The following is a 25,289-nucleotide window of genomic DNA, read 5'->3' as shown; positions in this document are numbered from 1 at the left end:
GGTGGTTTGAAGGCCGGCTACGCCCCCGGCTTTGTCCGGAAGATGTCTGGTCTAATTAGCATATTACCCTTTTATTAGTATAGATAGACTAGAGACCCAGTGCACGGATTCGTGCAACAGTGGGGTCCCTCAGCCTGGTCTGCACCCTCTCACAATCCGGGACCCCTCAGGGGATGTAGTAGTGCGTGAAGCGGCAGGCGGCCAGGGAGGAGCCCAAGCACAGGCTGGGCACCGCTCCCGCTCATCTCGCCCTGCTGTGCCTGCCGCCACTCAGTAGCATTGTCGCGGAGGCTAGAGAGGCTTGCGCCACTGCAGCTGTGCTTGCCAGCCATGAGCCCGGCGTCTGGTGCCTGATGGTCAGCTGAGTGGCGCTCCCACTGTGGGAGCACACTGACCGCCAGGGGGCAGCTCCTGTGTTGAGCGTCTGCCCCCTGGTGGTCAGTGCCCTTTTATTATACGGATAGAGGCCTGGTGCACGGGTGGGGGCCGGTTGGCCTGCCCTGAAGGGGGCCCCGGATCGGGTGGGGGATCCCCGCTGGGACGGGGTGGCCTGGGCGAGGGGCCGCTGGCGGTTTGCAGGCTGGCCACGCCCTGATTGGGGTGGGGATCCCTGCTGGGGCGCAGGGCAGCCTGGGCAGGGGGCTGCGGGTAGTTTGAAGGCCGGCTACACTGGTAGTCAGTGCACTCTTATAGCCAACTTCCTGCAGTCCCTCCCCACAGCCTACCTCCTGTGTCCCCAATAGGCCCCAATCACCAGCCAGGCTGAGGGACCCCACCCGTGCATGAATTTGTGCACTGGGCCTCTAGTATATAGATAAAGCATATGGATCAGAAATGAAAAAAATTAAGTTTTAATTCACAGGCAATATAATATGTATGTACCATATCCTCAGTACCCTATAAAAGCTCACTAGAACTATTAAATGAAGTTAGCAAGGTTTCACATAAGGACAATATATAAAAAAATTCAGTGGTATTTCTATATACTAGCAACAAGTAATTAGAAAATAAAATTTAAAATCATTACCATCTATGATAGCATCAAAAATATAAAATACTTAGGGATAAATTTAACAAATTATGTACAAGATCTTTACATAAAAATATGAAAAATCAAAATTACATGGAAAATTAAAAATGTTGCAAAGACAAAGTAAATAATACCTAAATAAAGTAGAGATATATAACATGTTCATGGATTACAATATCTAATATTGTTAATATGTTCTATCCTTACCAAAACAAGCTATGGAATCAATGCAACCCCAATAAAAATCCCAGCAGACTTCTTTTTGCAAAACTTGAGAAGCAGATTTTAAAGTTTACTTGAAAATGCAAAAACCCTAGAATAGCTAAGTAATTTTGAAAATGAATATTTATAATGTCCAATTTCAAAACTTACTACGAAGCTATAGCAGAACTTTTCAAACTTCTTCATCTCATGACACACACACCATTACTAAAATATATATTTTTGCCTATCTTCCAAAAAAAAGGTTTGATTTTGATTCATTCATACCAGACGGGTATTGTTGTGTTGGCTGTTATTATTTTTTATTTGACAATCCAAGGGAAAAGAGGTCAGTGTCCCTGACTAAGTCAGGTAATGCTTTTAAAAATTCTTGCAGCACACAGGTTAGAAATGAAGACAAGTGTTAGTTACAATGTACAACAGAGAACCCAGAAACAGACTGCATATGTTTGTCAACTGGTTTCCTACAAAGGTGCTAATATAATTCAATTATTCTTTTATATATTTTCAAACATTCGTGAGGAGGAAACACTATTAGCCCATATTATTCTTTTGGAAATAACAGGATTAAAACGTGTAAAGGCTTACTTTTCCCTGATTAGTAACATTAAATCCACACAGAAAGGTATCTCAATGTTTCATCTTTTCTCTATGTTCAGCAATTGATTCCTCTCCTATGGGAGTTGGAAAGCAATCAACTATGCACTACAGAAATACAGCTGCTTTTATTTAAACTAGACGAAGGTAAACTAGAAGTGAGAAGAGTGACTATATGAACCCCTAATATATATCCTGAATGTGTAAGAAAAAACCAACAACAACCATCAAACAGAAGCTCTAGAAAATGTTTTATTTCAGATTAAAAATGGAAAGAAAAAACATCATAATAATGGAAAACCTAATGTCAAAGAATCTATAATTTATCTTTGTAGTAACTGAAAAAGAAAATCAGCCCTTTGTTGAAATGCTTTTTATAAAATCAATTTCCTTATTCACATAGGAAGGTGGATAAGAATGAAAAAGGTTGATAATTAAAACCAAAATTTAAATTACTCCCATTTACCAGAAAAAATATTTTCAAGAAAATGTTGATAATTGCTATGATTCATAGCTTTTTTTCAATATTCAATAAATATTATATTCTTTAAGCTTCTAATGTCCCTCTTTGAAATGTAATAAAGTATTGGTATTTTTAGACCTGAAAGTTCCCAGAATTTCAAAAGAAAACCATACTCCCTCACCCCTTCATTTGTCCTTTTTAACTAAAGTAGTTTTTAATACTGGTGAAAGTGGTAATACTAGAGGATATAATAGCCTTGAAGTTAAAATCAGTGTTAAGATTTTCTTTCAGCAACCCTGATTATATTACATATAACAGATATTTTGATTCTATTTGAAAAGGCCAAAGGTGAGAAAAAGATAGAAAAAAGCAGTACTTAATGAATGCCTGCTCTGTGCTAGACACAGTGGTGTGCTGATAAATGAACAATCAGCTTTTGGTATGTACGAGTGTGTGTGTGTGTGTGTGTGTGTGTGTGTGTGTAGGGGAAAAAAAGTATATATGTTTATTATTATTTTTCTGACATAAAAAAGTATATATGTTTATTATGTATAGGACAAAGTTTTTAAAGTATAATAAAATATACAATACTCTTTATTGTAAATTTCATAGACCCAATTGATTCTCACAGAATGCTCTTGATTTTGCCAATTGATAAATGAGTGTAGTCACAACTTCTATGTTATTTGGTATTTTCATTTACATTAAAAAATAAGAAAAAAAGTGAAACAACAAAGGTGTATGTCATAACCTCACCTGTTCATCAATGAGATGAGCAACTTTTTGCTGAACTAGTTAATAGTTTAGAATATTTCCTCAATTTTTTGGTGCTACTCACAATAACAGGCAAGAGACTCAAACTTTCAAGTTTAAACCACCTTACTGGCACTTTCTTAAATAGAGACAATCAACAAAACAATAAATCAAGCTACTGTTTATAGTATTTACTAATTTACTGGCACAACAGCTTTCAAGCTACCAATGAATGAGATAGCACTGAACACAGAGTTGGGAAGAGATGTACAAAAGCACATCATTATATAGTAATTTCACCACAGATATAATAGACATAAATACTAATACAATGTAGTAAAATAATTAGGAAGTGATGAGTTTTGAGCATTTATTGCCTTTGCTTTTAATGTAACTTAATTATAAATTCATGTAACTTAATTTTTAATGATGCCTGTCTAACAGTCAGCTTGTAAGATTTCTAAAAATGTAACTATCAGCTCCAGTACACTACTGGCTGGATAGCATATAAATGTTTCACAAACATGGGAACTAAAACTCAGCCATGATTTGTTCAAGATCACATAGTTGAGCCCTAGCCAGTTTGGCTCAGTGAATAGAGAGTCGGCCCACGGACTGATGGGTCTCGGGTTCAATTCCAGTCAAAGTTATGTACCTCAGTTTCAGGCTTGATCCTTGGCTGTCAGGGGCGTGTTGGAGGCAATCAATTAATGTGTCTCTCTCACAGTGATGTTTCTTTCTCTCAGTCTCTCCCCATTCCACTCTGTCCCCCAAAAAGTCAATGGAAAAATATCCTTGGGTAAGGATTAACAACAATAAAAAAAAAGATAACATAGTTGGTAAATTGTAACACTGTGATTCAAGCCGGGTTATGACTGCCTAATTTGCGTTCTATTATAGCAGGTTATCGAGGATATAATTTACATAAACTTTAATATGAAAATTTATATAAGAATGTTTTTCTTTGCAAATACTTAAGTGGAAATCTATTTTCATTATATTCCTTTAAATTCAAAGAGCAGATAATCTAATCACTTTAAATAAGAGAAGGTTTGCCACACTGACATAAGTTTGGTTGGAAAACTAGGGACCCACCCTCATAAATCATGATGGAGGTATATCTCATGGGAATTGGAAAGCCATGGCAACTGAGAGATTATTTTTCTGTGTACATGTACTCTGTTTATTCTCTATAGACATCTGCATTATCTCACTTTTTTCTGCCTTGAAGAGTTCAATTAAAAATCAGAATATTTCTGTATCATCCCACATTTAATTAGTAATAAAGTCTTCCCTATTAACTTATCAAAAAATTTTTCACTAATCTGAATCCCAAATAACTTACTCACGGAGTATCTATTGAGTGGGAAATGATAAGTACTAAAGAAACAATAATGCCTGTATTTAAGAACCTTAAAATCTAACAATAAGGCAAATTAAAAACAAAATAATGCATTCATCTGTGAACTTTTATGGGCTAAAGTACAAATAAACAATTCACTACCAAATGAATGGATAGAGCTTTGAATATAAGTGTCGTAAAGTTTCTGTTTTTCCCCCCCCATACTCTTAACATCTTCGGAAAGCCAGTGTATATCCTGATAGCCAGTCAAGATAAAAACCAAGATAAAAACTGTTTTTAGGCAACTACAATAACACCATGAGGCTAAATTGCTAACATTACTTGCATTCTTTTTTTTTAAAAGTATATGATTTTCTAAGTTTTGGATTCAGGCAGTGAAATTATATAACACTTATATGCATGCATATAAGCATAACCAATGGACACAGACACTAGTGGTGGTGAGGGCATGTGCCGTGGGATGGGGGAGGTTAATAGGGGGAAAAGGAGACATATGTACTACTATATGTAATAATTTAAACAATTTTAAAAAAAACTATTTTGGCCGAAATTGGTTTGGCTCAGTGGATAGAGTGTTGGTCTGCGGACTGAAGAGTCCCAGGTTCGATTCCGGTCAGGGGCATGTACATTGGTTGCAGGCACATCCCCGGTGAAGGGTGTGCAGGAGGCAGCTGGTCAATGTTCCTCTCTCATCGATGTTTCTGGCTCTCTATCCCTTCTCCCTTCCTCTCTGTTAAAAATCAATAAAATATTTTTTTTAAAAAACTATTTTGAGGACAAAAAAAAAAGGAAATTATAAGGCACTTTATTCCTTGATCAAAAATACTAAATAGGTTGTGAGTGAAGTAGTTGTTGCAAACATTAAATAAACATGTATTAATTACTAATGATTAGAATAAAAGACCACTTGTCATAAAAACAATACAATTATTAGGCTTTAATTTGACATATGAATTATAAACCATGATGCATAAAATAAATATATTTTAGAGCTAGTTAGATAGATGCGTATTTTATATACAGAACAACAAACTGACCAGCTCTCACCATTTGACCGATCAATAAAATACTTAATGACTATATACAAATCAAATATTTCAAGTTCTGATGTGACAGAGTATTAGTCACTAAATGTGCTTCAAATAAAAATTCTGAACAATACCTAATTTAAAAATAAAAGGATCAAGCTCAATCTTGTCTTCCCAATTGAATTAACAGATGTTGCCTGTTTCTGTTTGGAATACATGTCATTTCATGGAATTAATTATTTAGCTAATATTTTCTTGCTTATGAAATCTGGTGTTAATTGGAAATCAACTTTTCCTAAGTCTAAACAAGTTAAATGTCTAGAGAGCCATAATGTAATACCCAAATCTGTTTAAAAACATTGAAAAAGACATTACTTGATTAGTTTTCAAATAGACTTGGGTTATTAAATACCGAACAGAAACACTCTGTTTGAAAATATGTACTTTGGAATTTAAGTGTGTTTCTGCTTTTCAACAGGCATTATTCAATGAAGCACAATAAAACTTCATTAAAGATCAGTTTTCCCTCTAAATTGTATCTCTGTTATTCCTCACTGGCTCATTATAGCAAGGATCTCAGATCCTTAACTACTAGTAATTATATCTGCAAAGACCCTATTTCCAAATGAGGTCACATTCTGAGTTAATCTTTTCTGCTCCAACATCCCCTCTAATACAGAGAAGCAATGCTGATTAAATAAAACCTTAACTTTTGCCATAGACACCAATGATAGATATCCTTGTTGCTGCTAAGGCAATGAGGGAAATATATAGGTTATATATTACCTAGTATAGAATTTTCTTAAAAAAATTATTTGACTTAAACTTATTTTTAGTTCTTATCTTTTGAGACTCCCTCTTCCAATATTGACTTATAGTTCATGATGTGAACTTATAGTTCCTAACCCTCCATCTTGGTTTCCAAGATAATAATCTTCAATGGTAGGTTCTTCCTACTAAAAGTCTACCTCTATATGAGAAGGACACCAAAATCTTTAACTCTGGCCCATATCACTACTTACTGAGCTCCGGACTCACAAAACACATTGAACATTTGCCATCGGCTGTCCCACAAACACATTAAGCTCAACATATCCAAACCTGAATTTAGTAACTTGGAAGTGTAATGGTTAGGAACAAAGGTTCTGCAATCAAGACTACCTGACTTAAAATACTGGCCCTGCCTCTTTCTTATTAAATATCTGACCCTGGAAAAGTTACTCCAATCTTTTTCTGTACTGTTTCTCTAATCTGTAAAATAGGAATCCTACCTAATAAAATAGTAATATGCAAATTGACCGCACCTTTGCTATGCCCAAGCCACGCCCACCAGCCAAAGCCACGCCCACCAGCCAATCAGGGTGAGTATGCAAATTACCCAACAAAGATGGTGGTTAATTTGCATACGCTGAGGGAGGGAGGAGTGAAGACTGAAGACAACTTAGAAGGAAGAGGGTTCCGAAACCGGTTTGGCTCAGTGGATAGAGTGTCGGTCTGCGGACTGAGGGGTCCCGGGTTCAATTCCGGTCATGGGCATGTACATTGGTTGCGGGCACATCCTCGGTAGGGGGGGGGTGCAAGAGGCAGCTGGTCGATGTTTCTCTCTCATCGATGTTTCTAGCTCTCTGTCCCTCTCCTTTCCTCTCTGTAAAAAATCAATAAAATATTTTTAAAAAAAAAGAAGGAAGAGGGAGGAAAAGCGGCAAGCAAGGTGGCTGCCAGAGGGAAAGCCCGGGCGGGGCAGGGCGGAGCGGGGCAGGCGGCAGCTTGCAGGATTCTTCCTGCAAATGGGCTACTAGTCCTATCTAATAAAGAGGGAATATGCTAATTGACCATCACATCCTCACAAAGATGGCAGCGCCCACAGCCAATAAGGAGGGAATATGCTAATTGACTGTCACGCCCTCAAAGATGGCAGCGCCCACAGCCACAAGATGGCAGCGCCCAGTCCCCTTAGCCCCACTGGGGCGCCTGCCTCCAGAGTCCCCCAGTCCCCTCAGCCCCCCAGCTGCCCAGGGCCGGCCTGAGGCAAGCTTCGGATGGCAGCTGCTCAGCCGCTCAGGCCACCCGAGGCTCAGGTAACCAGGGCCGGCTGAGGCTTGTGCTTCCGGCAGTGGCAGCAGCAGAGGTGTGATGGGGGAGTCACCTTCCCCTGATCGCCAGGTTGCCTCCCGCCCCTGAGGGCTCCCGGACTGTGAGAGGGGGGCAAGCCGGGCTAAGGGACGCCCCCCTGCCTCCAGTGCATGAATTTTCATTCACCGGGCCTCTAGTAATAGTTATAACTATCCCAGTTAGTGTATCATAGTGCCGAAAATCAAGGTCTGAAATGGTCAATCCCTGTTTCACCACAGAGATTTATTTTATGTTGAAATATGAGTTTTATGGCAATGGCTTTCCGGATCCCAAAAACTACAGGGCTTATTAGTATCAAAGACGTACTTTCCACTTCATCATATTTTAACCACATTTCTGTTATCAATGATGTGTACATCTTATAACAGTTTTTTTCTGAAAAGCTTGATATTAATTTGATAACCGAGGAAATATTAAAATAAATACTGCCTCTCAACATGATGATTAATTCATTGACTAAGAATGGCATCTTTATTTGGGGTTTAGAATATCAAGTGGTTTTTGTTCTAGCTAAGTACTCAGTTTATTTCTCAGTCATCATTGAGATTCAACTAGTAGCAGCCTGTGTAAGAGAAAACATATTTAAGTTCCTTAAAATGAATCTGTGGTTTAATTATAAATTTCTTTTTTAAAATATGTTTTTATTGATTTTAGAGAGAGAGGAAGGGGAAGGGATAGAGATAGAGAGACATCAATGAGAAAGACACATCAATCAGCTGCCTCCTGTACACACACTTCCCCCGCCATGCCCCTCAGGGGATAGAGTCCATACTCGGACGTGTGCCCTTACCGGGAATTGAACCAAGACCTCTTGGTTCATGGATTGACACTCAACCACTGAGCAACCCTGGCTGGGCTAATTATCAATTTCTTACTCAAGATTTTGCCAATCTCAGTCCCCAGCCCCCACAAACCCTTACTTACCCTTGAACAATGCAGGCCACATTATGACTTTTACGAGTCCCAGGCACTTTTGCCTTGGAAGTCACTACCTCAATTTTTAAAAAAACATTGAAAATTACATTTTACAACTGTATTAGTATAAAGATTAATATAATCTAGGTCAGATTCATTATATATTCATTACTTTATACTCATTTCTCTTCTGATTTTAAAATAAATTAAAATTGAAACAGATTTTATGGTCTCCTAAGAGAATCATGGGCCCGAGGAGCTAAACTTACAGTACCTAATGGATAAGTTAGCCCTGCTTCAAGATCTGCTTAAAAGTTACCTCTTCTAGATATTGTTTGATCTCTTCTCAAATTTGCCTCAAGGCAGAATGTCACCTTCTTACTCTCAAGGCACTTGATTATTTTTTCTCTCATAATATTTATCTCATGGAATTAGACCATGGTTTACTTTTTTTTTTTTTTTTTTTTTTTTTACCACTCCTCCTTACCTCCAGAATTTGGTACATGATTCTGTTTTTTTCTTAAACTAAGTGTTAACGTATTTAGGAGAACCCACTCTTCTTCTCCCCATCTTTGTTTGTAGAAGGATGGGTAAAATAAGAACTGGAAGAACAGAAAAGACTGATGAGCACTAATGGTCACACAATATCCAGACAGAAAGAGGTTTCTAACTATGTGATACAGATCATTAACTAGCCAAATGTCTCAAGAGGCAAGCTAACTACTTCTTTTTTTTTTTAATATATTTTATTGATTTTTTACAGAGAGGAAGAGAGAGGAATAGAGAGTTAGAAACATCGATGAGAGAGAAACATCGATCAGCTGCCTCTTGCACACCCCCCACTGGGGATGTGCCCGCAACCAAGGTACATGCCCTTGACCGGAATCGAACCCGGGACCCTTGAGTCCGCAGGCCGACGCTCTATCCACTGAGCCAAACCGGTTTCGACAAAGCTAATTACTTCTAGTAGATGAAGTATCTGGATGATCCTACAATGAGTTGTCAATTCAGAATAATAAAGAATAGAGAAACCTTAAGATGGCTTTGGATGACCAGGGCTTAATGGATACAAAACAAAAAGGAGGTCTCAGAAGGAGATGAAGACAGATAAGGGAAAGAAAAAAACGAGGAGACTATTTTACTCTCAATATCTTTTGGTATGGCACTATATGGTATCAGTCAGTTTCTAAACATATGGGAATAGGTTCTCAAAAGGCAGGGCTCTCAAAAAGGTATAAGATGAAAGTACTTCCTGCCTATTGCAAAGAAGTAAGTAAAAGCAGGTCTGTATGTGAACTCCTCTTCACTAGAGAAGACAGTGGCAAAATGGCCCTATTACAATAAAGGGTTACTTACATAATTAATATAACAATTTCAGAGCTGAAAAATATGTGCATATGCTAACTTCAGAAGTTTATATTGTAGTATTGCCAGTAATTACTTTCTGACTTTACTATAATTTTGGAATTATAGTATATGTAAAGCTTTAATAATTTATGAATACTTTATACAAAACTCCCTAAAAAAAACTGTCAAATAAAAAGCAGAAACTGGGAATGGAAGAATATGCTTATAATTTCTATACTCTTTATACACACACACACACACACACACACACACACACACACACACACACACTAGAGGCCCGGTGCATGAAATTCAGCCCGGCCTGCACCCTCTCCAATCTGGGACCCCTTGGGGGATGTCCGACTGCCAGTTTAGGCCCGATCCCACAGGGCACCCTTCTCGCAATCCGGGACCGCTGGCTCCTAACTGTTCACCTGCCTGCCTGCCTGATTGCCCCTAACCACTCTGCCTGCCTGCCTGATCACCCCTAACTGCTCTCCCCTGCCGACCTGATGGCCCCTAACACCTCTGCCTCGGCGCCCGCCACAGTAGCTTTGTCTGGAACGACGTCCAGAAAACATCCAGTCTAGTTAGCATATTACCCTTTTATTGGTATAGATATTTTTATTGATTTCAGAGAGGAAGGAAGAGGGAGAGAGAAATAGAAACTTCAGTGATGAGAGAGAATCATTGATCAGTTGCCTCCTGCATGCCCCCTACTAGGGATGGAGCCTGCAACCCAGGCATGTGCCCCTGACTGGAATCGAACCCAGGGCCCTTCAGTCTATAGGCTGACACTCTATCCACTGAGCTAAACCAGCCAGGGCTCTACATTCTTTAAGAAGACACAAACACATCCTTTAAATTTTTTTCAAATTTCAAAGCTATATGGCTAACCTATAGTATTATTCCACAACTCTGGAAAATTCCTATAAAGGACACCTTCTGTGTTAAAATATAAAATTAAAGAGTGTTCTCCATTCACCCAACATAATTACTTCATTCTTTTAAATACAAAAAGTGATTATAAAACAAAATGTATTCATATAAAGGTCTTGTGAAACATTGATAATTCCCCTGATCTGTGTAAACACACCACCTGTCCAAAACACACTAGCCTATAAATAATCATAGCTCTTCCCATCCCCAAAATGGAAACATCATATCAGGAGGAAAGCAAAGCAAGAGACAACTGTGTCAAGTTGAAAAACAGTCTGAACTCTATTTTGGGACCAGTGTTCTGATGGTCAAGCATTTAGCTGTCTTAGGTAGGATTTTTCAAAAGACCATTCAAACTTCAGGTTAATAATTATAAATTAACTTATCACTTGAAAAAAAATTAAATTACATTTTTGTTCAACTAAGTTACATTATACATCAGATCATTTCATACCATAGGCTAATTTCTCAACTAATTTCTAGTTTCATTTAGTCTTTTCTTAAAATGAGAATTCTAAATAAAATGAAAATATATAATTGAATGTATAAATTAATTTAAAGTAACACTGTAAATGCTTCTAGTTTAAGGTTTAACTCTCTCCTTTAAACACGTGTTTAAATGCTCACTGTGTATAACAAAAATCTAAACCCTAATACTGTGTCTGAGAAAAACACATTTTACCTATATTAGGACAATGACTTTCAAACTGAGACCCACAAAAACAATGGAAAAATGGTTTCAATTCCTGCTCAAATCTAAGATGGGCACAAAATCTTTCCTCACCTCTATCAGAGACCTATTTTGATACTATTCTAAGTGACATTCCAAACCAATTACTAACAACTACCTAAGTTTATCCTTAGCCGGTCAATCTCAACATTCTCAGACTTGTTGACTAGATGTTAATAAATGGTACCCCTCCCCGCCCAAAAAAAAAGGAAAGATAAATTTATCTAGAACACTGAAATCTTACAACCTGGATTTCTCCAGTGTCAGCACAGAATGGAGAACTACCCTTTTAAATTTTAATGACATCTAACCACCACATGCTCTGATTTTACTTTTATCAATTCTACCTTTTAAAAATTATGATATGGATAGTTTAACTGATTAAGGCACTCTATAAGGGCACAATTCTTGAAGAGAATAACATATATAGAATTTTATTTACTGGCTGGTACAAGAAAGGACAGTAACATTCTAAGTTTGTTTTTAAACTTTAGCATGCATCAGAAGCCACTGAAGAGCTTGTTAAAACACAAATGGCCCAGGCCTATTCCCTGATTCAGTATGTCTGAGCTGAGTTCAAAAATTTACATTTCCTAGGTCAGTGGTCGGCAAACTGTGGCTCGCGAGCCACATGCGGCTCTTTGACCCCCTGAGTGTGGCTCTTCCACAAAATACCACGTGTGGGCGCGCACATACAGTGCGATTGAAACTTCGTGGCCCATGCGCAGAAATCGGTTTTCAGCTCTCAAAAGAAATTTCAATCGTTGTACTGTTGATATTTGGCTCTGTTGACTAATGAGTTTGCTGACCACTGTCCTGGGTGATACTGATAAGTACAGGTCAAGAAACCACACTTTGAAAATAACTGATCTAATAATGTTAAATTATAATATGCAATTTCATGTCCTACACATGAAATCATACCTCAGATTGCTTTAACTCATCCTATATAATAAAGAAGTAATATGCAAATTGACCATCATGCCCTCACAAGATGGCTGACTACGACAAGGCCAGCAGGGGGTTAGTGAGAGACGACCAAACAAATGAACAAGCAGGCTGCATGAGGCGACCAGGCCAGCAGGGGGATTAGTGAGGGATGACCAAATGACTGAACAAGCATGCTGCATGGGGCGACCAGGCCGGCAGGGGGGTTAGTGAGAGACGACCAAACGACTGAACAGCAGGCTGCGTGGGGCGACCAGGCCGGCGGGGGGTTAGTGAGGGATGACCAAACGACTGAACAAGCAGGCTACGTGGGGTGACCAGGCCGGCAGGGGGGTTAGTGAGGGATGACCAAATGACTTAACAGCAGGCTGCGTGAGGCGACCAGGCTGGCAGGGGGTGTTAGTGAGGGGCAACCAAACGACTGAACAGCAGACTGCATGGGGCGACCAGGTCAGCGGGGGGGGGGGGGGGGACAGTTGGGGGCGACCAGGCCAGTGGGGGGGTCATGAGGGGCAACCAGGCCAGCAGGGGGGGGGGGGCAGTTAGGGGCGACCAGGCCGGCAGGCGGGGGTAGTAAGAGGCGACCAGGCTGGCAGAGGGGGTGCAGTTGGGGGTGACCAGGTTGGCAGGGGGGGCAGTTGGGGACAATTAGGCTGGCAGGGGGGCCAGTGAAGGACGACTAGGCCAGCGGGGGGGGGGGGGCAGTTGGGGGTGACCATGCCGGCAGGGAGGACAGTTAGGGGCAACCACGACAGCAGAGGGGGGCAATTGGGGGTAATCAGGCTGGCAGGGGGGCAGTAAGGGGTGACCAGGCCGGCAGGGGGGCAGTTAGGGGCAACCAGGCAGGCAGGCAGGTGAGCGATTAGGAATCAGTGGTCCAGGATTGTGAGTGGGATGTCCCAAATTGGAGAGGGTGCAGGCTGGGCTGAGGGAACCCCCCACCCCATGCACAAATTATAAATGTTACTTTATGTTAACAGTTTCTAATTATCTTTTATTGTACAGTAGATAATTAATGTGGCCTATATCTTCAAGTGTTTTATATCATCCTATATAATAAAAGCCTAATATGCTAAATGTCTGGTCATCCATTCAACCAATCAAAGGGTAATATGCTAATGATATGCTAAGGCCACTCAACTGCTCACTATGACGTGCACTGACCACCAGGGGGCAGACACTCCGACTGATAGGTTAGCTTGCTGCTGGGGTCCGCTGGTCGGGACTGAGTGAGATGGGCCGGACATGCCCTGGAGTCCTCCCGCAGCCCCTCCCCAGCTGGCCAACCTCCCCGGCCCCGATCGTGCACAGTGGGGTCCCTCAGCCTGGCCTAAGCCCTCTCACAATCTGGAACCCCTCAGAAGATGTCTGAGAGCCAGTTTCGGCCTCATCCCGCAGGCCAGGCCGAGGGACCCCACTGGTGCACGAATTCATGCACTGGGCCTCTAGTACTTCTAGGAAGAAAGAAAAGCTTCCAAAAGGCTTCAAGACAATGGAAACTGCAAGTCTTCGGAAATTCTACTCTATGTCCCTATCATCATATATAATAAAGAGGTAATATGCAAATTGACAATCACTCCAACACAAAAATTGGCCACCCCCATGTGAACACAAGATGGCCGCCACAAGATGGCCAGCAGGGGAGGGCAGTTGTGGGCGATCAGGCCAGCAGGGGAGAGCAGTTGTGAGTGATCAGGCCTGCAGGGGAGAGCAGTTGTGAGTGATCAGGCCTGCAAGGGAAGGCAGTTAGGGGCCACCAGACTGGCAGGGGAGGGCAGTTAGGGGTGACCGGGCCGGCAGAGGAGGGCAGGTGGGGTGACATTGGTTAATAGGATCATATAGGTTTCAAGTGTACATTTCTATTGATCTGTACATTGCATTGTGTGCCCACCATCTAAAGTCAAATCATCTTCCGTCACCATTTATTTGGCCCCATTATAAAGAGAAACATTTTCGAGGGAAACCAAGATGGCGGCATAGGTAAACACCTAAACTGCTGCCTCGCACAACAATTTCAAAACTACAACTAAAAGACAAAACGGACATCATCCAGAACCACAGGAAGGCTGGCTGAGTGGAAATTCTACAACTAGAAGGAAAGAGAAAAGCACACTGAGACTCAGAGGAGCTGCAGGAGGCAGAGGTACTGAGACGCGCGAGCGGAGAGGACTGGCGGCTGAGTGCGCGGCTGGCTTTCTCAAGCAAAAGGGAGACAAAAGCTCCCGACTGCACTGAACTCCAGTTCCAGGCGAGACTTTGGGGACCCAGACTCATGCGGAGAGAGGCTGGACTGTCAGGAGGGAGAAAAGCATGCTGAGACTCGGAGGAACTGCGGAGGGCAGAGGTACCGAGGCGCACGCGTGGAGAGGGCGGGCGGCTGGCTTTCTCAAGCAGGAGGGAGACAAAAGCTCCCGACTGCACTGAACTCCAGTTCCGGGCGAGACTCTAGGAACCCAGGCTCATTCTGGTAGAAACTGGACTGTCTGGCAGCGGGCGGGACTCGAGGGTGGCTTTCTCTCAGAGGTGCTTGCAGCGATTACCACGGGATACTGAGACACAGGGGCTTATTAGGGCAGGGCTGACTGGAAACCGGTGCTGTCTGCTCCACCCTGAGACTCCGCCCCATCCAAGCTGAGCGCAGAGGCTTTTGCAAGTCCTGTCTCATAAGGGTGTCTCCAGCACAGAAGTTCTCCCCGTGTAGACACAGCTGATCCTCACAGTCAATTGGCCTGGAGGTCAATTCCTCCCAGTGATACCAACAACAATCAAGGCTTAACTACAACAAGACTGTGCACACAGCCCACAAAGGGGTGCACCAAGAGTGTCCACCTCAGGTAACTGGGGAGGCTGAGCCACTGGGCCCTAATAGGACACCTAGCACACAAAGCCACTCTATCAACTCAGGGAAGCAGCCAAAATGCAGAGACAAAGAAACAGATCACAAATGAAAGAAATGGAGGAAAGCAAACAACTGGATATAGAGTTCAAAACCATGGTTATAAGGTTTTTCAAGAATTTTCTAGAAAAGGCTGATAAATTTAGCGAGACCCTCGAGGATATGAAAAAGGACCAACTAGAAATTAAGCATACACTGACTGAAATAAAAAATATTATACAGAGATCTAACAGCACACTAGAGGATCGCAAGAATCAAGTCAAAGATTTGAAATACAAAGAAGCAAAAAACACTCAACCGGAAAAGTAAAAAGAAAAAAGAATCCAAAAATATGAAGATAGTGTAAGGAGCCTCTGGGACAACTTCAAGTGTACCAACATCAGAATTATGGGGGTGCCAGATGAAGAGAGCAAGATACTGAAAACCTATTTGAAGAAATAATGACCGAAAACTTCCCCCACCTGGTGAAAGAAATAGACTTACAAGTCGAGGAAGCACACAGAACCCCAAACAAAAGGAATCCAAAGAGGACCACACCAAGACACATCATAATTAAAATGCCAAGAGCAAAAGACAAAGAGAGAATCTTACAAGCAGCAAGAGAAAAACAGTTAGTTACCTACACGGGAGCACCCATACAATTGTCAGCTGATTTCTCAACAGAAACTGTGCAGGCCAGATGGGAGTGGCAAGAAATATTCAAAGTGATGAATAGCAAGAACCTACAACCAAGACTACTCTACCCAGCAAAGCTATCATTCAGAATTGAAGGGCAGATAGAGAGCTTCACAGATAAGAAAAAGCTAAAGCAGTTCATCACCACCAAACCAGTATTATATGAAACTAGAGGCCCGATGCACGAAATTCGTGCACGGAGGGAGGTTGTCCCTCAGCCCAGCCTGTACCCTCTCCAATATGGGATCCCTCTCACAATCCAGGACTGCTGGCTCCCAACTGCTTGCCTGCCTGCCTTCCTGATTGCCCTTAACCGCTTCTGCCTGCCAGCCTATCACCCCCTAACCACTCTGCTGCCAGCCTGTTTGCCCCCAACTTCCCTCCTCTGCCGGCCTGGTCACCCCTAACTGCCCTCTCCTGCAGGGTTGATCACCTCCAACTGCCCTCCCTTGCAGGCCTGGTCCCTCTCAACTGCCCTCCCTTGCAGGCCTGGTCCTTCTCAACTGCCCTCCCTTGCAGGCCGGGTGTCTCCCAACTGCCCTCTCCTGCTGGCCATCTTGTGGTGGCCATCTTGTGTCCACATGGGGGCAGGATCTTTGACCACATGGGGGCAGCTATATTGTGTGTTGCAGTGATGATCAATCTGCATATTACTCTTTTATTAGATAGGATAGAGGCCTGATACAGGGTTGGGGGCCAGGTGGTTTGCCCTGAAGGGTATCCCGGATAAGGTGGGGGTTCCCTTGGGGCGTGGGGCGGCCTGAGCGAGGGGCCTGTGGTGGTTTGCAGGCTGGCCACGCCCCCTGGCAACCTAAGCGGAGGCCCTGGTATCTGGGATTTATTTTCCTTCTACAATTGAAACTTTGTAGCCTGGAACGGAGCCAAGCCTGGGGCTCCCTCTGAGGCCGAGGCCGGCAGCCATTTGTGTTGGGGTTATAATTGAAACTTTGTTGCCTTAAGCGGGTGGGCCCAGCCAGGGTGTGCGGAATGCTTTGCTTCCCCTGTTGCCGGCGGCAACCCTGGCCTGCTCTCTCAAGCTCCATTCTGCCGCCATTTGTTTGAATTTGTTTACCTTCTCTAATTGAAACTTTGTAGCTTGAGTGGAGGCTTAGGCCTGGCAAGGGCAGGCGGAAAGCTTGGCTTCCTCTGTTACCTAGGAAACCTTGCTCTCTGTGGCTGTAGCCATCTTGGTTTAGGTTAATTTGCATACTCGCTCTGATTGGATGGTGGGTGTGGCTTGTGGGCGTGTCGGATGTATGGTCAATTTGCATATTTGTCTATTATTAGATAGGATGCTGAAAGGTATTCTTTAAGAAGAAGAAGAAGAAGAAGAAGAAGAAGAAGAAGAAGAAGAAGAAGAAGAAGAAGAAGAAGAAGAAGGAGGAGGAGGAGGAGGAGGAGGAGGTAAAGATAAAAATTATGAACAACAAATACATATCTATCAACAAGTGAATCTAAAAATCAAGTGAATAAAAAAATCTGATAAACAGAATAAAATGGTGAATATAATGGAATCAGGGGCATAGAAAGGGAGTGGACTGACTATTCTCAGGGGGAAAGGGGTGTGGAGGGTGCAGGAAGAGACTGGACAAAAAGCGTACACCTATGGATGAGGACAGTGGGGGCGGAGGGTAAGGGCAGAGGGTGGGGTGGGAACCAGGTAGAGGGGAGCTATGGGGGGGAAAAGAGGAACAATTGTAATAATCTGAACAATAAAGATTTATTAAATTTTAAAAAAAAGAGAAACATTTTCTTTTGCAGGTGGCTATAATCTAAAGTCCAACATTTAAAAAAATGTAAGTCCCTTGGAAATTTGGCCTTTCCTTACTGTTCACTTCTCTCCAGTAATAACCCTCTGCTTCATTTAATGTTTTCTATTGAATTACCTGACTGTCTTATGCATCTGCACCCTTTTGGTTTTGTTCTGGTTGCTTCTCTGTGTCTAGAAAGCCCTTACCTACAGTTATAATTATACTTCAAAACCCAATTCAAATCTAACTTCCTCAATTAATCATTCTCTTACAACTTCATTCATAAAGATTCTTTTACAGTTATTGTGAACAAACTGCTCTGAGGATATCTACCTAGTATACTGTGTCCTTCTTGCATTGTTAAAAATTCCTCTCTCCTGTAAATACCCTAAATTTATTTACCATGTCATGAGTGAACAGACTAGAAAGACTGGTTGTAGGCTTTAAAAGAGGTAACAAACCATTGTTCTATTAAGAAGCTAGAGATCCCAAACAGAAAAAAATAACAGTATAAAAATAATAAATCTTACTATATAAATTACCTTATTCTGTTCCATCCTTTGTAAAAGGAATGCACAAATTTAGCTATTTCATTTTCTCACTGTACAACCAAAAGATTCCTTTGTGAATAACCTAATAACATATTGTTTGGACTTACACTGCAATTGTAGAACAGAAACTCTTAAATATATTTAATCACACTAGATTTGCAATGCCCTGATTCAAATCACAGCTATTTCAACTTCAAATAAGATGTGTTTTGGTGTATATGCAAAATTAATTGCATGTGGTAACACACTAAAGTAAATTCAATTTCCTTTTCCAAGCTCACTGACTATATCTCTTGTAACAAAAAGATAACTGATCAATTTCTCATCAGAAACCATAAATTGTCACTCAGTCTAGTAGGTGATAAACTATGTTTCATCTCTCAACCTTCAATGAAGAAAATGAAATTTTAATCAGTATTGGTATTCACTACCCCTTTAATCCCAAAGAGATCAACCTGTGGTTACCAGGCCTAAAAGTATTATGCAATCCTAAAAATCATCACAGTTCATCTTTTCAAATAGAACAGAACTTTCAAGTTCAAAATATACTAACAATCTATCCTTTAAAGAATGATATATTTTATCTTTTAAAAATATACACATATATATTTACAAGTGTGTGCATGTGCATGCATGTGCAGATACATATGTATGTACTTCTTACTGCTGAAAAATAAAGTCTACAACAATGAATAACTCAGTAGCAATGACTAACAGTCCCAGTTGCCAGTATGTAGCTTTTAAAGAATTAACACTCCCTGGTTATCACTAAAAGAACCATGACTCCTTGGCAGAATGCCTGATCCCAGGTCCTAGGCTGGAAATATGTGAGTCTGGAAAATCATATCAGGTAAAAGAAGGAGCTATCAAAGACTATGAGGGTCATATCAAAAGCAATGAGAAAATTAACTGAAGAGGTTCCCACTGGGCCAAAGATGAAAATCTGATCGTTAATAAGGATAAAAACTACACTGTACCAAAACATACCAAATATGTTTAAATATATTAATTCATGAAGTCACTTTTAAAAAGTTTCATTGGTCAACTTTGGAAAATGTTAGAGAACCAATATTATTTTGAAAACTAGCAACAATGGGAAAGAATTAGGCAATTATCCTACCTTTCCTATACAGTTTGTATAGCTAAGGGTAACTAAAGGGAAGGGAAGTTTCTGTTTACAGAAATCTGATGATAAACACAGGAGAATTAGAATATCATTATTTTGTAAACCTTACTGAATTCATGAATCTAGGGTAGGCAATAATTGTCAATAGCTAGTAACATTACAAAGAGAGAAACAATCTGCTACTATACATTCCTCCTAATAGAAGTACACATCAGCACCTATAAAGTGTTCTGAAGGGGAAAAAATATGTGTGCACAGTATTTAATCAGAATTACAAGTCCCTAGATTTAACTAAAATTTTATAGGAACTACTGAAAACAGAAACCATGTTAAGGTACAGTATACCACAGAAGTACAATCAGTAAAATCCAGAATCTGAAAGACCAAAAGAAGCAAACAAACCTCTTTGTTCTACCAGATAATAAAAAACTTTAAAGGAAAATAGAAGAAAAATAAAGAGAGTTGGCGGGGAAATCTATAGATGAGCTCTGACCAATAGAACTGTCTTCAATGAGAGAAATATTCTATGCTGTTCAATACAGTAGCCCCTAACGTCATGTGGCTATATAGTTATTATGACTGAGGAACAGAATATTTCATTTCCATTAATTTAAATAGCTACATCTGGCTACTGGGTACCATAATGAATGGTGCCACTATAGATCAAAGGAGAACTAAGAGATTTTTCATCAATCACAATATATCAAAAATGAATGTTATTTGGGTCCTATTCAAACTAATAAATCTTTTATTTAAAGTATAAAATAATAAAATAATTAGAAAAATGTAAATCCTGCCAGATATTTAATAATATTAAGAAATTACTATTAATATTTTTATGTGTGATGGGGCAGAGACTATCCTTTAGAAATATTTACAGATAAAATGATACAATTTCTGAAATTTGCTTCAAAACAATGGGGGGGGATTAAAAAGATTAGGCATTATATTGATAATATACTTCATAGATTTTAGAAAGGTAATTCAGTCTCCCATCATCTAGAACTAAAAAGCAAACTCACATCTGTTAAGACAACAAAGACCTGGGGACAGAGGTGAGGTGGAAGACGATGCCTAAAGTGAACTCAAGCATATAATCAGAATGAATAATTTACAAGCATACTTTAATCTTCAATGCTACTAAGAGCTGAATTCTAAGGAGCTTAGGGAGACTGTAACACATCTACTAACCAAGTTGAATAAGCAGAGGGAACCTAAGCAAAAAAGATCCAACAAAACATGTTCATAAGAATGGGGAGTAGGTGTGGAGACTAAAGAAGAAATGGCAGAAAAGCAGAGACCACTATAGTAGTGGTCAGTGGCTTATGTCCTTAACTATATCTATTCTTTTCATTTCAGAAAGTCAGAGAGCTGTATTAAGCTAACTAACACTATCTAGGTACACTCCCCATCAAAAGGAATACTTTAACATATGTAGTATTCTCAACAATAAAGATTTAAAAATATAAAAAATAAAGGAATACTTTATAACAAGAAGCCAAATGTGAAAAGAAAATAATCAAAGCATCTGGAGGTCTTCCCATTATAATTCAAATAATCTAAAAAATATGTTCCACTGAGTAGACGTTTTTTTAAAATTCTCCAACAATTCATATATGATTTTTCAAATCTATGCCTATTACATGTATCTTTGAAAGGAGGCATATCACATATGTAAAAACACGAAGTGGTTTAGTATCTTACAAAAAATATAAAGTCAACCCAGTAGCTTATAAAATATGATTCCTCAACAATCAAAGGGAATTCTATGCTTGGCATCAAGACAACACAAATGCACAAAAACACAAAATCTTTAAACTAGGACTTTATATCATCTGCTTATCCACTGGCTTTAAAGAAATGCTAATGTGTTACCTCAGACTATACCTTATAAAATTATAGTATCAACATTATAAAACAACAACAAAAAATACAATTAGCCATCTACCCAGTAAGGAAAATTCTGCATCTAAAGATTAAGAAAAGTTAAAATTTTTTAAAAAGATGCAAGTTAGGTTAATTTACTCCCTTTTTTCATAAACAGTACTTCGATTTTAAGAAAGATTGAGGAAAATAATTATTTTTATTTTTATTCCAACCTACTGATGCACTCTGTAAATATATGCTAAGGTATGTGGCTATTTTAGATACTAGGACAAAATATCTGGTCACAAGGAACTTACATTTTCAATTCAAAATGATTAGAAATGAAAGATGTAAGATAACAAAATTTTAGATTATACATCTATAGTTTCATTAAACAACTTCAGCATCTATGTCATAAAAATAAGCCTGAAAAAGCTTGTCATTAGAATGACTTCATAGAATACCAGTTTGGTATTTCATAAAGATATTAATCTGTATTAATCTAGAATATTCTTGGCAAATATTTTTCCACATTCTTCTCTCCTAAAGAAAAAAAAAAGTGATATAAAAATGTAAAATACCCAGCCTCAGAAAGAACACTCCCTCAAGAAATAGTTGTTGAATTAGCTATTTAATTACTGATACAAGAACCCATACTACTTTAACTTAGAACTCTCCAAACCTATCAAAGGTTAAACCCATAAAGAATGAGCTGTGAGCAGAAGCTGAGGTAACAGAAAAAGAAGGATCAATAAAGATAATTAGAGAGATAACCACTGTCCTTAGGGTGTTTTATGACTGCCAAACTGCATACTTGCATACATATAAATACTTATCACACACACACACACACACACACACACACACACACACACACACACACACACTACAAGTGCTCTGTTGTTTTAGTCCCAGTTTAAAGACATGGCATAAATAGAAAATGGTGTGTTGGCCAGACTAATTATGGACTAAGGATCCACTGAAGGTTGATGGATAAAGAGAAAGATATGAAAATACATTTGGAGGTTTCAACAATAAAGAATTAAAAAAAAAGAAAATACATTTGGAGGGGTTGAAAATGACACAGATAAGAAATTGGACTCTAAGCCAGTATATGATTCACAATGCTAAGGTTGATTTAAGGACATTTACAAGATCCATAGGGAAAATGTGAACTAAACAAAAAAGTCTGTTTGAAATATAATGTAATTATGATATATATTATGAAAACTAAAAAAGATCTACATAATAGGACAGGTTATATTGGTTTTGTACTGTGCAGTTTAAAATATCGTTCCTTAAAAAGAGATTTTATGTGACTACATGTAGGAAGGAATTAATGCATCTTACCTTCCACAGAAGGTGCCTGGTCCTGAGCTGAATACAGCATATCCTTGAAAGCCTATTAGAAAGAAACAAAAGGAATACATGAATTGAATAATCTTTATATTAAAAGCATTTGAAGCTAAACAATTACTTCTTTTTCAATATCCACACAATGACTACATACGGTTCCCTAAATTAATTTAGTGAGTTTTTTCCTTTGTTTTTCTTGCCTTAAGATATGTATCAGCAAAAACTCTATTACATGCGATGTCTGCATTTTACTGCCTGTGTTTTCTTCTAGGATTTTTATGGGTTCATGACTTAATGTAAGGACTTTTCTCTATTTTGAGTTTATTCTTGTGTATGGTATAAGTTGGTGGTCTAGTTTCATTGCATGTACCTGTCCAATTTTCCCAATACCATTTATTGAAGAGACTGTCTTTACTCCATTGATTGCTCTTGCCTCCTTTGTCAAATATTATTTTGACAATAATGGCGTGGGTCAATTTGTGGGGTCTCTGTTGTGTTCCACTGATCTATAAGCCTGTTCTTATGCAAGTACCAGGCTGCTTTTATTACAATGGCTCTGTAGTATAGTTTGATATCTGGTATTGTGATCCTTCCAACTTTGTTCTTCCTTCTCAAGATTGCTGTGGCTATTCATCATCACTATTCATCAGAGAGATGCAAATTAAAACTACAACGAGTTATTACAGATGGCTACCATCAGTAAATCAACAAACAGTAAGTGCTGTTGAGGATGTAGAGAAAAAGAGAACCCTTGTGCACTGCTGGTGGGATGGCAGACTGGTGCCGCCACTGTGGAAACAGTATGGAGTTCCCTCAAAAATTTAAAAATGGAACTGCCCTTTAACCAAGGGATCCCACTTCTAGGAATATATCCTAAGAATCCTGAGAGAATATATGCAACCCTATGTTCATAGCAGCATTATTTACAATAGCTAAGATCTGGAAACAGCCCAAGTGCCCATGTAGATGAGTGGGTTAAAAAGCTGTGGTACATTTACACAATGGAATTCTATGCAGCTGTAAAAAAGGAGTTCTTACCCTTTTCGACAGTATGGATTGACCTAGAGATTATTATGCTAAGCCAGTGGTCGACAAACTCATTAGTCAACAGAGCCAAATATCAACAGTACAACGATTGAAATTTCTTTTGAGAGCCAAATTTTTTAAACTTCTTCTAACGCCACTTTTTCAAAATAGACTCACCCAGGCCGTGGTATTTTGTGGAAGAGCCACACTCAATGGGCCAAAGAGCTGCATGTGGCTCGCGAGCCGCAGTTTGCCGACCACGGTGCTAAGCGAAATAAGCCAGCCAGAGAAAGGCAAATATCCATGATCTCCCTTATATGTGGAATCTAATGAACAATACAAACTGACAAACAGAATAAGTCCAGAGGCATGAATGCATAGAACAGACTGACAGATCTCAGGAAGAGATTAACCAAAAAACTTATATGCATATATGCATAGCTCATGACACAGACAATAGTGCAACGAAGGCTTGAGGTGAGGCAGCGGCTGGGTGAAGGGGGGGGGGGCAAAACAGGGAGGGGAATGGAGGACATCTCTAATATTGTCAATAATGAGAGATAAATTAAGAAAAAAAAGGAATCCAGTGAAATACTTCAATTAACTGTAATCCTCTCTAATAAAATGGTAATATGCAAATTAACCATCACTCTGCTACATAAGCCACGCCCACCAGCCAATCAGGGTGAGTATGCAAATTAACCCCAATCCAAGATGGCTACAGCCACAGAGAGCAAGGTTTCCCAGGTAACAGAGGAAGCCAAGCTTTCCATAGCCATTGCAGGCCTAAGCCTCCACTCAAGCTACAAAGTTTCAATTAGAGAAGGTAAACAAGTTCAAACAAATGGCAGCAGAATGGAGCTTGAGAGAGCAGGCTAGGGTTGCCGCCAGCAACAGGGGAAGCAAAGCTTTCCGCACACCCTGGCCGGGCTCACCTGCTTAAGGCTACCAAGTTTCAATTGTAGAAGGTGAATTAACTGCCACAGAAATGGCTGCCGCCCCAGGCTACAAAGTTTCAATTGTAGAAGGAAAATAAATTCCAGATACCAGGGCCTCCCCTGGGGTTGCCAGGGGGCGTGGCCAGCCTGCAAACCACCACAGGCCCCTCGCTCAGGCCGCCCCATACCCCAAGGGAACCCCCACCCTTATCTGTGACACCCTTCAGGGCAAACCAGCTGGCCCCCACCCGTGCACCAGGCCTCCATCCTATCTAATAAAAGAGTAATATGCAGATTGATCATCACTGCAACACACAATATAGCTGCCCCCATGTGGTCAAAGATCCTGCCCCCATGTGGACACAAGATGGCCACCACAAGATGGCCAGCAGGAGAGGGCAGTTGGGAGGCACCCGGCCTGCAAGGGAGGGCAGTTGTGAGGGACCAGGCCTGAAAGAGAGGGCAGTTGAGAGGGACCAGGCCTACAAGGGAGGGCAGTTGGAGGTGATCAACCCTGCAGGAGAGGGCAGTTAGGGGTGACCAGGCTGGCAGAGGAGGGAAGTTGGGGGCAAACAGGCTGGCAGGGGAGCAGTTAAGCATCAACCAGGCTGGCAGCGGAGTGGTTAGGGAGTGATC

General features: G+C 40.3%; 1 protein-coding gene across 2 annotated transcripts in view; it reads right to left on the bottom strand.

The window, feature by feature from the left end:
• XPR1 (xenotropic and polytropic retrovirus receptor 1) overlaps window positions 1-25,289 on the bottom strand; it is a 110,070-nt gene that overhangs the window by 61,131 nt on the left and 23,650 nt on the right. For both annotated transcript variants that reach the window (XM_079761792.1, XM_079761793.1), the window contains exon 2: window positions 22,684-22,735. In XM_079761792.1, the coding sequence (XP_079617918.1) occupies window positions 22,684-22,735 (52 nt within the window). The remainder of the gene's footprint in view (window positions 1-22,683; window positions 22,736-25,289) is intronic.

Source organism: Cnephaeus nilssonii (assembly GCF_951640355.1).
Source record: "Cnephaeus nilssonii genome assembly, chromosome: 21".
Classification (NCBI taxonomy): Eukaryota; Metazoa; Chordata; class Mammalia; order Chiroptera; family Vespertilionidae; genus Cnephaeus; species Cnephaeus nilssonii.
This window is presented reverse-complemented; position numbering and strand designations above follow the sequence as displayed.